The sequence below is a fragment of the Notolabrus celidotus genome, chromosome 15, assembly GCF_009762535.1.
Source record: "Notolabrus celidotus isolate fNotCel1 chromosome 15, fNotCel1.pri, whole genome shotgun sequence".
Classification (NCBI taxonomy): Eukaryota; Metazoa; Chordata; class Actinopteri; order Labriformes; family Labridae; genus Notolabrus; species Notolabrus celidotus.
Window position 1 is genome coordinate 12,471,580 of NC_048286.1, and position 15,163 is coordinate 12,486,742.

General features: G+C 37.9%; 2 protein-coding genes across 2 annotated transcripts in view; one reads left to right on the plus strand and one right to left on the minus strand.

Moving 5' to 3' along the window:
• Positions 1-7,648, plus strand: part of LOC117826191 (pituitary adenylate cyclase-activating polypeptide type I receptor-like) — a 33,954-nt gene extending 26,306 nt beyond the window's left edge. Inside the window, 3 exon segments of the mRNA XM_034702078.1 lie at positions 1,452-1,493; positions 2,055-2,156; positions 2,158-7,648. Of these exon segments, the coding sequence (XP_034557969.1) occupies positions 1,452-1,493; positions 2,055-2,156; positions 2,158-2,370 (357 nt within the window). The 3' untranslated portion in view covers positions 2,371-7,648.
• Positions 7,649-8,607: 959 nt separating this feature from the next.
• Positions 8,608-15,163, minus strand: part of ghrhra (growth hormone releasing hormone receptor a) — a 41,471-nt gene continuing 34,915 nt past the window's right edge. The window contains exons 11-13 of the mRNA XM_034702247.1: positions 12,524-12,653; positions 11,939-11,980; positions 8,608-9,943 (exon numbers count right to left, since the gene is read on the minus strand). Coding sequence (XP_034558138.1) covers positions 9,812-9,943; positions 11,939-11,980; positions 12,524-12,653 — 304 coding nt within the window. The 3' untranslated portion in view covers positions 8,608-9,811. The remainder of the gene's footprint in view (positions 9,944-11,938; positions 11,981-12,523; positions 12,654-15,163) is intronic.

Here is a 15,163-nt window from a genome sequence, read left to right on the forward strand (position 1 = left end):
AGAGTTAGCGTTTGTTGGACAGAGACACACTGATTAAATCAGTGTCTGTGGTTTAAGAGTATCACTGCAGCTCATGGTTTTAGTTAAGTAAATGTTGGAGATGGTTTAGAGCTGATGAGTGTTTAACTTTGCTTGATTTCTACTAGATGCAAAAAGGGTAACAAACATGGCTGAAGTAATGTCACAGCAGAAAGGTTTTTGCCTGTTAAAGCTGCTGTTGGTAGCCGTGATATAAACATCAGATCTGAGAGAGGTTTCGAATGTCAACACTACCCCTCCCCTCTCTGCTCCCGTAACCCCGCCCACAAAAGATTGTTGTGCGTGTTCTATGAGGAAGTAGTGGCTTCCCAGCCAATCAGGGCGACATAGTGGGCCGCCACTCGACCAATCAGGACAGAGGGTTTGGGAGTAGCTCTGATTGGTCCGTGATTACGGGAACGAGAGGAATAATAATATTGCTTGATACAAAGGCATTGGAAAACACAGAGATTTTGCCATAATCTCAAATTACTTCACTTACAGATGAGTACCGATGGGCATTATGACCTTTTATTTCCAAACCCGGCAGAAAAAAAGTAGTTTTTCCACACCATTCCTACCAACAGCAGCTTTAATGAACATCAAAAACATTCTACCGACACAAACAGATGGATTCTATTCTCATATGTTTTCTTGAATTTCCCCGTGTGGGACGAGGAAAAGGACTATCTTATCTTATCTCTTACTCAGTGGAGTAGAAGCAACAAATAATGTCCAATTGTTTGATCCCCAGGGCTAAATTTAAGTCACTTTATATTGTAGAAAATAAAGTTTTTTGATGCCACTCCAGCCAAACACAATATCAAAATCATCTTCAAAAAATATGTAAGGAATAATTGTATGGTTAGCAGGTAGTTATGGGAAATAGATGTGACAAGACCCTGACACGAAGTGGAGGTTAAGTTTCTTTGAAAGTTTCAATTTACGGCTCCTCTGCCATTGCTAATATTGCTGAACAGGATCTGATACGAAAATGTCCATAGCCTGCCGATTTAGCACACTAACTGAGGCTAACATTTTAGTCACATTGATTTGATGCTAACGGAAACTGATAATTTTACTTCACCGTGTGGTCCATGGTGTCAACAAGCAGAAGCAAAATATGCCGGAACCCTTTTCTGCAGATTGATTTGACGTGACGTGATCAGTGTACCTCTGGCGTGCTCATGTTAGTGAAAGTTAATCACCATTGTCAAGGAGTTTTCAAGGGGTTTTGACCAATTAAAATCAAGCATCTTACACAACTGAAAGATCAGTAATATATATAAGAAAGCCGAGTAATAAAGACTTTATTAGCTTTCAAATCTGTCTGCCTTTCAAAGCTGTCCCTGCACAATGTTGTGTTGAATAGCATACATTTTAAATCTATCTCAAGTTGATATCTCTTTTTTTGTTGTCTGTCCTTCTCTCCAGGCTTTGTTGTAGCTGTCCTGTATTGTTTCCTCAATGGAGAGGTAAGCCTTGTCTCAGTACCAAGACACAGTGATATCTTCATCAACCTCTTGTTTTTCTTATTCATATTGATTCTATAAAGGCTCCTCGTTTTTTTTGTTTTTGTGTTTTCCCCATAGTTAGTCATCCCTACATATGTCTACAGGTTATTAATACAATCAGGGGTCCAGAAAGAGTAACAGTGCACCATTACTTTTCCTTTGACACATTACTAAAAATCAGGCATGTCCTTTTTTCGCTGACTGTGTATAAACCTAAAGCCCTCATTTCTTAAAGAAAGGAAAAACAACCTCTGCTCTCATAAGTAAACAGGAAATGTAAACGTATGGACTCTTTAAGGTCAGGGTTAAACCTAACCATCTATACAGCAGACCTCTAATGTGCAAAACCAAGATTGGTTTAAATATCTTCAATAATCTTCCCAATCAATTATTTGTGCAGCGTTTGTGAATGTATCACAGATTTCAGCTGTGATCAAGTTAACTTGAGTGTACTGTACCTTTTGGTAGAGCTGGTGTAGCTTAAAGTTCATTAAAATGACCTTGTGAAGTTTCTCCCTGAAGGTGCAGTCGGAGATCAAGAGGAAATGGCGCAGCTGGACGGTGAACCGATACTTTGCTGTGGACCTGAAGCAACAAAGGCACCCTTCATTGGCCAGCAGCGGATGTGAACGGCGGGACTCAGCTGTCGATTCTAAGCAAGAGCAGCTCCCAGATCCGCATGTCCAGCCGCTGGCGGAGAACGCCAACATCAGCCTCCCCACCTGAGCGTGTGACAGGCAGGAGTCAACTCAAGGTGCCGTTCACTAAATGTAATTCCAGACCAACCAGAGCAGACCAAAGTGGCCCCTTCAACTCTTATTTTGTAGTCCATCTTTAAGCAAATGAGGTACTTTTGAGAGCATTTACTGGAGCTTCTTCACAGGTGCATAGCTGAGATACATACTTGATTCATTTGATTCTAAAACCTCATTTATGTGAATACTTTAGTTAACTGCAGATTGCAAGTTTTTATATTAATGATGCACTTCACATTTTTACAAACAAACCAATCTATCTATTGGCTGTTAAAAACCAACATTTATTTTTTCGTCTTACTTCAATTTAACCCTGATTTTTAATTAACAAATAAAAGTACAACAGAGTTGGTGCCAAAAGAACAGTACTAAAGCTAGACTTAAAGTTCAACAATAATTGTAGGGGTCATATTTGGCTGTTGGGTGGAAAGTAAATGTGATTCAAAGTGCCAAACAAGTTGCCTGACTGAATCTGATCTTGTAACAGGCCAGAGTTCAATATCAACAAACCAAATGTTCGCCTTGCTTGTACATATGCTCATTGTTTAATTGTTCCATCTTGAATTTTGACATTTTTCTACAATCAGCCGTAAGTACAGAGTATGTCAAAAGATATATTGAAAAGAAACAGCTCATGGACTTTGTAAATAGTTAGTCTTTAGTGTCTGGATCATATTAGTTTTCTTTTGCATAACGCAGTATTGTAATGACCTTTTCAAACAAAAGGAACTGGAGCTCAAATCTGTAGACTTCATCATAAATACTGAGGACAGAGGAGATCTTACCCTGAACTATTTGCCTGTATTATATTCAAACACAGTATTTTCTGTATAAGAACAAAGTGCCAATGAATAATAAGTGTGTGGCTGTGAGTCCCAGCCTCTGTCACAAAACAAACCTGACTCGTGTTGACATTCAGTTACAAGAAGTAGATAATTATGAACAATATTTTGTGCTCCATTAAATTCTTTTTATATTTGAGGACATTTATGTTAAAGCGCAAAACTTTTAACATCTCAAGGCACTCTGAGATGGAAATTTGAGATTTTCTTGAAGTGCTCTCAGCTGGAACAAATATGACACTTGTGATTTTGTATTTTTAAAGGTCACAAAACCAAAAAAATAAGGAACCACTGCTGAAGAGGAAAGCAGAATACATGAGGGATTACATCTTTGGATTTAAAAGTCTAAATCTACAGTCTATACTGAATTAGCCTCACATTTAATAACAAATCTACAGCGGTTTCCTCCTGCTGTTTTCTCTCTCACAGACATGTCAGTTGCGTTCTTGCAGACTGTGAACAGAAACACTAATGTGCCATTTTCTGGATGCTTTTATTCCAAGCTCCTCATAGTGCCATGAGTTTATATGTACAGTATTTTTATCGAAGGCAAGGAGAATTAAACCCTCAACATGCTATTTTCTCTGAGCCTCGAATCATCTCGCAATATTTAATTGATTTTCATAAAATTCTGTTTGAACTAATCATTTCTCACATTCCAAAGTGCCTCGCCAGTCACAAATAGCTCTCACTTTTATTTACAGAGGTGTAAAAAGTTATTGTAAAGGTTTAGAAAGATTTGTTTCCTGCAAAGAATGTTCAGGGTGATGTGTTGTATCGTGGATCACTATGAAAAGTTTTGAATTCTAAGTACTGTGCTTCAAATTTTTTGCTCTTTCATTTAGTCGTTCTTGTTTGTCTTTTTCTATAACTGGCATAAAGGGAAAAGAGTCCTGCTGTTTATTTGAAATCATGAGTTGGACAAGACTTGGGTAATTTCTCTTCATAATTGCTGCTTTACTGAGCCTATTGGTTGCAACTACCATCCATTCAAGACAAGTGAAGATATGTAACAATTCAGAACCAACGCAGAACACATAAACTCATCAAAACAGACACAACTTAAAGTCAACATGATGCTTTAATGTGACAGCTCTTGACAATCACAGAGTGTTACCCTTTTCTTTACTCATCTCTTCTGTGTGCACAAACAAGCTTTTAAAAATGATCATGTAATGAAAGATGAAATGATCTGTACAGGAGGATTAATCCACCATATTTACTCAAGATATTTATTTTTTGCACTTTCATCAGAGTGGATTAAATGAATGTAGTTAATTCATACGATGAATTGTTGGAGTTATTACAGATTTTATATTTATTTTCCATGAACTAGTGTCATGAGTTTTTTCAATGGACAGTATTAATGTCTTCTTGGTTGTTACTATTGTAAACCTGGTGTATGATTTCATAACACAAAGTTAAGTGGACTCTTTTGGTCAAAGTGCCATAAATGTAGTGCCAATACTGATGACAGTGAAAGAGGTTTTTGGCATCATGTCTCATGATATTAAAAAAAATTAAAAACATACAAATTGTATATGAAATCGCTGTGCAGAGGATGTTATCAGAGATGAAACACAAATGAAACCTCTAAAAAGCTACTGAGAAGATGAGTCTGTTTCATCTGCTCAGCTGCTTTTAGACTAAAAAAAAGAGATATGACTGTGAGAAAAGATACCTTCAAGGGAACTAGAGCCAGAGGAAGAGAAATAATGTAATTTTGTTTTAATTAGGAAGGGTTCAGAAGGTGGAAGAACTGCAACAGATAAAACACAAAGTGTGTATGAGGGTGTGATTAAATAACCACTCCACTGCTGCTTACGTGTTCTATCACCAGCCGTCACTCTGAGTCTGATTCAGCTCAGATGGAAACGACCATGTCTCAAAGCTGTTACTGTGTGAAAAGAAGAGTTTTCAAAACTCCTCACTTGACTGTGTCTCTGCTGTATATTTGTTGACCACAAGGTGGCAATCAAGTGCTAGAATTTTACTTTACCAGTTTGCTGAAAAAAGGGAAAGTTTGACTGGCATCAGTTTGCTTTTTCAGTGTTTTAGATGAAATGAAAGAAAGTTGGGGCATTGAGGCATTTGTATGCCACATTCTTAACACCGCTTATTATTTCTTATCTTGCATTAAAGCTGCTGTTGGTAGTCAGAGTAAACATCTGTTCAGAGAGAGGGACTTCAAATGTCAACACTATCCCTCCCAACCAGATTTCCTCTTAGCCCCCCAACACAGATCGGCGTGTGCAGTCATGATAGTGCCGGACTCATAACCAATCGGAGGACGTAGTAGGGGCCGCCCCTTAACCAATCAGGACAGAGGATTGGAGATTAGCTGTGATTGGTCCGTCATAACGGGAACGAGGGGAATAATAACATTGCTTGATACAAAGGCATTGGAAAACGCAGAGATTTGGCAATATTCTCAAACTACTCCACTTACCAATGAGTACCGACCTACCTACCAACCAACAGCAGCTTTAACACAAATCATTACATAAGCCCAAACAAAATGTTATTTTCTCAATGAGAACTGATGTGCAACTATGTAACTATTGGCTGTTTTGTTGCAGTGTCCTTAATCAAACACAAACTCTAAAGCCCAAGATCCACAGGATGCGTCGCGTTACGTTACGGCTGTGCCGCGCACGTCGCAGCAAATAGGTTCCCATTCAAGTCAATGCTCTAGAGTCCACAGGGCGCGCTGCGGCGCGTCTCAGCTCCGTCTCTGGAGCGTTTCGCCGCGCCGCTCTGCCAGAGATACGCGGGGAGTCTATTTTCGCCGCTCCCCGCGCCCAGCACGCGTCAATCGACACAGAAATGATCGAACTATCCCAGAAGTCAGGCACGAGGATCGTATGCAACATCCGCTCACTTTCAAAATAAACACCATGTGCAAACACAAGATCGTAAATTTCACCACTTCTTCAACATTACGTCATAACCTGTGGCATCGGGCCAGACGTCAGTCTCAAAGATATCCGACACCATGGACGAGGAAAAGTTTATACTGTGTTGTTCTCGCGCGTTTTGGAGTTCTCGAGGGATCTTGAGTTTCCTGCTCCGGAGTGCGCGCCGCTCCAAACACGCATCCTATGGACCAGGGCGAAAGCCCCGGACGGAGCAGAGCCGTGTCGCAGCCGTAACGCGGCGCACACGCATCCTGTGGACTCCCCGAGTTAGTTTGGCTTTTAAAATATTATCATAATCAGGCATTGCAATATTTAGCTTCATTTTAATCTAAGCTGACCACACTGTCTTTAAATTCTCCTCCTTTTTATCTTTAATCGCAACCATTTTTTTATGTGTTAAAAAAAAAGAAGACATTTCCTAAAGTGGTTGTTGGATATTTTGGAAAAATGTTTGTTCGCTTTTCTGCAAAGAGTTAGATGAGAAGTTTGTTACCACTGTGCTTAATGTTAAACTAGCAGATAATTAACTAAGCAAAGCACAAAGACTCTAAGTTGGCTCTGACCTAAACAACTATGAAGCTACAACATTGTGCTATTTTTTAATACTTTGTCTTTGTACATATTATTACAACTAGTAAAATGTTTAGCTTCAAGTTAACATCTAAAAGCTATGTCCCCCTGGAGAGAACAGAGCAGCTAGCTAGTCGATGTTTACTTGCCAGCTAGTAAATATTTCCAAACTACCACTTAGTTTTCATCTACAGTATATTTAGCTGTACCACCGAAGCAGATGGAATAACTTGCTAGTAAATTACTGCTCTATTTGTTAGGTAACATTCACTCCCAAGCTGTTATCCCTGATCTAATACATGAGAGCTAGCCAAGAGATGTTAGCCAAGTACTGGCTAGCTTATGTCTACTGGTTAGATTTCCTCTGTTTCCAGTATCTTGTCATCTGTCTTCACTTCTAACTCTTGGCTAGAAAGCAAATATTTCATGTCCATCCTAAAATGTCAAACTACTTCTTTGAATCAAACTTTTACCCTTAGTGTGGCATATCTTTGTGTATAAAAGCCTTTCTGTGGCGGCTCTGTGTTGAGCCAGTTTTATCAAGTGTTGAGTGTGTGTGAGCTGTACTGATTGCAAATGAATTTTTGAATGTACCGATGTTGCTCAGCTGCTCTTAAATGTTGCCTGCTATCAATTTGCCATAGTGTACAAATGATGTCTTTTCTTGATTATATATACAGTACTCTGTATGTATATTTTTTTGGCACACAGGTAGACCTCTTGACAAAAACCTGTATTGTTTGTGACCGTGTTTTTGTATATTTATGTTGATGTAGCCTTTCTGTTTTCAGAGTGTGTGTGTGTGAGAGAGAATGTGTGGAAGTTTGAGAGAGTGGTTCTGTGAGCATGTGTCTGTAATGACAAGCACTCATGAGAATATAACTTAAATGTCAAAAAATATTTAAAAATTCATTTACATTATGTTCTGTGAAAGTGTATGATGTGCAACATGTGTTCTGGTGTCAAATATCCATGTCTCAAGTTGTGTAAATTTGACTGCAAAATAAATCTATCTGTGGTTTGTTGTTGTACTTTGTGTATTGTAATTTATTTGATTGGCCTCCCCTTCAAATCTATCAATCAATCTTTATTGATATAGCGCCAAATCACAACACGTTATCTCAAGACACTTTACAAACTAGACCATACTTTATGTTATATTATTTAAAAAGACCCAGCTTCAAGACAGTCCCATCTTACATACAGGAGTTAAGATAAGATATTACTTTATTGATCCCCAAGAGGGAGGAATTCAGTTGTTGCAGCAACCCAGACATAAGTACAATCAAGAAAAAAGTTCCAATTAGTAAAAAAAATAAGTAAAAATAAAAATAGATAAATAAAGATAGAATACAATAAATAAAGATAGAATACAATTGAGATATATACAATGTTACAGATGGAATTTAGATAAATACAAATGATACAGATTTAACAGGCAGAAACCTCAAGCAGAACCAGACTCATGATTGACAGCCATCTGCTGAGACCAAGTTGGGTTGGAAAGAGGGAAAGAGGGAGATGAAGAGAGAGAGATGATAGTGGTGAGATGGATAGTAGTAGTTGTAGCAGCTGGAATCTGGCATGTCTGCAGCAGCAGGCCGTCTGCAGCAGCAGGCCGTCTACAGCTGCGACTCAGAGGAACCTACGAGACAAGGGAGCTCACGGACTCACTAAGTGATAGTTTTTAGCAGAAATATTGGTAGGCTTTACTGTAAATTTTATGTGAGAAAATTCATGTTTAGAATTCTTTGGATTTGATCATTTTTTTATTCTTTTTTAACACACTTAAAAGAAAAAAATCATGAAGTGTACAAAGCCACAAGAACTGACGTTTCCTACTTTTTTGAGTTAGTTTTGCCCCTACCCCCTCAAAAAAAAAACAGGCTTCTTAAAAACATTTCTCCCCAAGTTTTTCCTCCACACCTTACAATCTAAAAAACAAACATATATAAATGAATAGCTTATTCAACATATCACAAAACAGTGATGCCACTTATCAAACAACATCTTTATTATTGTGCTTTTCTTTCCACACAGGCCGACCCTCACTAGACCCACAAAAACAATGAAAATACAGTTAAGTTGAAAATAATATCCAATGACAAATCATTTTGTGTACTTACAATGACAGCAGAGGTCATGAATGTAACATTACAGTGCATTATTCATGGTCTGTAAAGAAGGGAGCTACATAGACAAGAGCTTAGCTTCAAAGACACTTACAAACATGAATGTTAAGACACTGTAACTGTTGCAGATTAAATGCTTTGTCTTGTTGTACAGTACCATTTTAAGGCTATTTTACCATAGAAAATTCCTTGCACTCTGTTTGTATAAATTGTCTGTAACCTGCAGTGCAACTAATGTATCAAAAAAGTATCACATTTGAAGAAAGTACAAGAAGAAAAGAAAAAGGTGAAGACAAAAGTAAAAAAAAAAAATACTGATGGCTCATCAATGCTTCAAATTAAGTATGTTAATTTAGGACATGCCAATACTCGTTCACACACACTCACACAATTAAACACACAATATAAATACATTCACTCAGGTTTCTCTTTAACTTCATAATTGAAAAGTTTTCCATAGCAGGGGGTGAATTTGTTGCACAGAACTCCACAAGCGTACTAGTTTCAGATCAAGCCCGCTGCACATATTTTCATCCTGCACCAAAATAGCATAACTGTTTTTGTTCCATGCAGCACAAAAACAGTTCACCAAATCAAGCTTGTTAAACATAATTCAGCCAAGTTCAAACACCCATTGTTTTCACAGCTGTTCCCATGGGACCTCTCAATGTTTGCTCATTTTTGTGGTCCAAACTGTAAACACAACCTTATCAAATCATCTTCATGCAAGCTCAGGGACAGCTCTGTCGCTACTGTGGTCTTGTTATTTCAGTGTCACCGTGACATCAGTACAAACCGAGCACCAGAGCGCCTTTACTTTTATACCACATTTGATGCAGCTATTAAAGAAGAGGGACCACACTGTTGGCTCAAAGCTGCTTCTGACACAATACACAACATATCATCATCAAAACGTTTCCTCAATCACTCACCATTGCACTGTAATCTCACAGAGGTGTTGTTCAATTAATAACATCAGTAGGTTGATCTTTTTAAGATTTCCTCTGATATTTTGTGTGACATTCTCACTGTATATATTTTTCAACAGATTGTCTCCTTAAGTCATACTGTAGAGATGTTGCCACTTAGCCCCCCACGGGCCCGAATCGTAATCTGGGTGATACTTTGTTTGGCAGGGGCAAGATGATTTTGATTGTGACACTTCCACAGCCATCTGCGCAGCTCTGTTTGGACCTGCAGACAATACATGACAGTACATTACTCCCAGATAAAAAGCTGTACTGGAGGCAGAAAGAGTCTTATATTAAAGCCCCAGTGTGTGATATTTCTGAGCCAAATTTCTGACTTTGGCTCAAATGCTATCAAAAGGCTTAGGTGAAGTTACTATGTTCAGGGTTTGTAAAGCGTATAAAGATAGGTAATCTGACATCTTATTAGTATTTCATTAATTTACATCCACTATGCAACTGAGGAGAAAATGAATAACTCAAATTCTTGGGTACACTGGGCCAAATTTAAGATAAGACAACACTTTTCATGACTAATTAGTTACTGTTAGACAACCGTTAATGTTAGCATTAGCCATTTCTAGCTAACATTTCTGTTTAATAATATTATATAATACGTCGATGATACAAATCCCTTGCTAACATTATAGTCTTTACTGTAGTATGTGATAATATAGATATTTCTCAATTGCTCAAACACATTTGTTTACATCCACCACACTTTTCTCAACAGTGTTAGAAAACCCAATTTTCAAACTACATTCAACAAACCTCTGACTCTTCCTGCAAAACCAAACAATTTTGTCAGATCATACTCGGAGTCAATCAAAATTAAAACAATACTGAGCAGTCATTACACACAATATCAAAAAACTGAAAACACAATGCTCAGGACATGAAGCTGTAGAAATATCCACAAAATCAAACTGAAGTGCTTACAGTATCTATAATCATTCAGCCACAGCATCATGTCTACATGCTGGGTCAGGCCACAGGACTTCATCCACATTCTCTTCCCTCATTGTCATTCCATGGACAAGAACATGATCTATCACAGTGGCTCAGAATTCATCAGAAGTTACTGTTCTTTGTCTTTCTAGATTTCGCTCCCCTCCTCTTCCTCCTTGACCACCTCTTACACCCACTCTTCCTCTACCTCTCAGATTATTTCTGTCCATTGTACAACCTTCAACACCCAGTGCTCTCTGAGCTGGCTTATACTGGTTTCGTCACATCATTCGCCACAAGTGTGATCAGTTTTGAGTGGTTGTGTTTAAGCTGTGACACCTGTGCTTCAAATGTGTTTAACTTTGCAACCTGTGCTTACCATTATGCAACACAAGTGCATCACAGTGCAACATGTGCTTTCGTGAGTGAGAATGTGTTTGCAAGTTGCGTCTAACAGGTGGAAAGTGCTTATAGTTTTGCCAAAAGAGTGACTGATTCAATGCATGGGTTCAGACAATAGGGTCTAGTGTTTTAGCAATTGAGAAATACTGTAAAATGGATGCAGTAAGTGTTCACTGACTGTGAAGCCAAAAGATATGGAGCTCCCCCTGCTGACTGGCTGCAGTATAGATCATAAGCCCGCCTCTGTCATGTAAACAGATGGAACATGAGTCAAACTATATAAAAAAAATGTTTATCAAACATGGTTTCCATCATTAAAGTCAGTTCTTATGCTGATTTTTGTCCCAGTGTTCATTTTTCTTAGAAGTTTAGTTTTATTTTATTTTAAACAGATGATTGATTGATAGCTCTGTTGACTAATATGGCTCCTGCAGCGTTCTGTACCTGATCAGTAAAAAGGGTGTCATGTAAGTTTCGCAGCCAGATTGATTCTGTGCATGCTTTGGCTGCACCAGCTAAATATGTCAGCACCCTTGGAGGCATCTTTTGGTTTCACATCTCACAATGGACAGGAATGAGGGCATGTTGTCCGTTCTATATATAGTACATGTGTGATACAAGTTCCTAGATAACGATGAAGTTAGCTTGCAGCCGTTACATAGCAGACATATTTTTCTGTTCTCGAGCATTACCTCCGAGAAAAGGGTCTCCCAAAGCAACATGGTAAGTAATCACTGTAAAACTTATAGAATGGGAATTTTTATCTTTTTAGGTGTGTATTCAACTCAATCCACTGAGGATTAAGTCTGTTTTTCTATTATAAATGTTTTATGATTTAACTTTCAGAAGAAAATTATCTCCTTTGACTTACCTCTCCATTCATGAAACAGTAAAGCAGTGCCACCACGAAACCCTGCAACACAAAAAGATTTCAAATCTTGTGAAATCTAAATCAATCATACACACTTTATTTAATAAAATGTAAACTAACCCTAACCTAAGGAGTCACCTGGCAACAAAGAAAGGCAGAAAACTAATGAAAAAGAAAAAAAGACATTTTGGAAAACCACTCGAGACCCCCCAGGGGGTCGCAGCCCCCACTTTGGGAACCCCTGCTTTAAATAGGAAAATAGGCCCGACCAGACTCATAATCAACAGAATCCACCACAACTGTGATGGGCTTAGAAAGTGTCATAGTGGGAAACGCGACCACTGCAAATTTTTCTGAAATCAGTATGACAGCCTTTTCATTCCAGTGTATGTTTATTCCAATGTACATATAAGACATTATGACAGGTAAAAGTGGAAAAGCACAGGTTCACTAAAAATAGCGGTTTTATCTGCTTTAGTTTCAGGGTAATATCTGTAAACGACTCATCTTTTGTAACTTCATGAAAGACCTGAGTTAATTAAGTTTGTGGTTATGGACTAGGTGTTCTGTTTCGCTCCTTCGTACCTGAAAGGATCCCAGCCCCAGCTCGATGTAGAGTCTCGCTGCCACTCCGGTGTTCTCAGGAAGGAAGGCAAACACAGTGTAGTGCATCCCGAAGAGAGGGATGAGGAACAGGGTGGATTTAGCCAGCCTCCTGAGGGACACAAATTACAGTAGATTAGAAGAAGGAAGAAAGGTCGGACAGAAGGCCACATAATTAAAAGACACAACTTGGAAACCCTTTCTTTTTTTTTTTTACTAACAGAAGCTTCTTACCATTTGCTACAGGTTACAAACACATTATTCTCTGCCAAAAACAGTAAAGGCTGCTTCACATATGTAATTTCTATATTTCTGATTTGATTTGTGGTTTTGTAGGGTTTTTTTATTTTTTCAAATATCTGTTTATTTTTTATTTTTTTAGGCAAGTGATGTTTTTCTTTAAAGGAAACAAACAATAAAATAAAATAAATATATCAGGGAGTAAAACTAAATGATAGAAGATAAAATGTACATTAAGGCACTTGACATAGTCCATAAAATATTGCAAGGTTTGGGTTTGCAGATTATACATGTACACATGTACAAAATTACATGTATTTATACTATACAAGGCATACAATTCTCCAGACATATAAGCTGAATGACTTGAAAACAAAAATAAGTAAGTAGAGAAGTGAATAAATATGTTAATGAAAAACATATACAAAAAAATAATACATAATAATAATTCTAATAATTTAAAAAAGAAAAGAAATAAGTAGAGAGAGAAGAGAAAAAAATAATCAAAAGAAAAGAAAATAAATAGGTTAATATAAAAAAATAATATTGATATAATTAGTTTTGGGTTTGTGCACAGGTGCCCAGTCAGTAAAACAGGTCTGTTGAAGAAAATTAGCTTTAGCTTTTTGTGTGTTAAACTCTTAACAGACAAGACTCAGATTTTAGTTTATTTGCATATAATAAAAGACAGACCATCTCAACAACACAAATCAGCAGATGCATAAATAATGGCATTTGAAGTTTGAAATATTCATGTTATCAGTGTCAGTCTAATCAGTGTTTTAGTTTTAAATGTCAGACTGTGACACATTTTCAACAACTTTCATTAGAGTTTGACTGGATGTCCCAGAGATCACATCTCATAAACCGACCTTTAAAACATCGTCGTCATCAAGCCAATCAGCCAATCAAATCAAAATGTCAAAACACAAAAATGACGCATTGTCCTCAAAGCTTTGTCTGAATCAAACCAGAGAGGTATAAACATTGTGTACATGCTGTCTGCTGTGACATTAGATCATAGTCATAGTCAGTTTAGACAAATAACTCCACCTCTGTGATACAACAACAAGGATTGATAAATACTCCAGCTTTATCCCTTTATGTTCTTAAAATCATAAATGATGTGAGCACACACTCGATCTATCACAGATCAGTCAAGAGCAGTTAATCTAATCCTGACATGGAAGTCTGCACATCGTCTTATTCTCTGATGATACCATCAGTTTTAAAGTGTTTCAGTGTATATGTAACACTCAAAAAAGTCGTCTTAACATTTTAAATAACCAAAATACTCTGATCAGAAATAACATCACTGCCTAAGCAGCTAAAAACAATCCCAGATTATTTTCATCCTGTAATAGGATTGTGTTTGTCTTTTGTCACAGCTGGGATTGGAGCTTTTGTGTGAACATCACAGATCTGTCTGAACCAGATTGAAGTTTGATACGATGGAGAGATGAAGTCTTTGAGGGATCAACAGCCAGTGAACTGGTGGAACGATCCTGTCACACCCCTTGTGAAGAGAAGACGTCTATTTCTGTATCCAGGTGCTATTTTTATGTGCTGCTCTCATTCTATATTAATTCAGCTGAGCTGGAATCTGCTGAGAACTGAATATCAAAAGGAGGAAAGGATTTATTCCCAGAGTAGATACATGAGCACTGCTTTTTCTCTCTCTGTCAATTAATTCTCCTCTCTCTCTTCAGGGTAAACTCATTAAAGAAACTGTCATCCATTAATCTCGTACTCAGCAGTTTTCACTACATTCTTAATAACTGCATCACAGCTTCAAAGACACACTCCAAAGTCTCTCTGTGGACTGTACGATGAAGGATTCATTTAATGAACATGATCACATGATCGTTGACCTCTTCAATCCCCTCAAAATCAGGCTTTCTTCCCTGTCACTATATTTCATCACAGCAGTTCCTTTTGCAGGTGTAGCTCAGAGATCGACATGCTAACATCCCCAATTATTTCCTTATTGAAAAAGAGATCATGCAGCTTAAATTTGGGAGATATGAGTGTTTGTTATTGTGCATGAAAAGATCATTTAACTCTGGAGCAAGGTATAACAACGCCACCTAAATATGAAAATAAAAATGAAAGGTGGAGTAAAATTAACATCACAGGTGTAAGGCTTTGTTCGTTTCGAGCAGAGCTCTGAAGTCTCTCCTGCGTCAGCTGCTTCCTGCAAACTTCACAATCAGAGGTTTATTCATCTCCTGCGTGGCTCCCCGCTGTGCAGTAACACTCATAGTCAGGATGAGGATGAGGAGGCAGCTTTTACAGCCTGACACCTCTCACTTGTTGCTCTGCTGATTTGCTCTTGCCAGACGTTTTGTGCTGCCGCTCTATTATCCAAAGTCTTCTCACCTT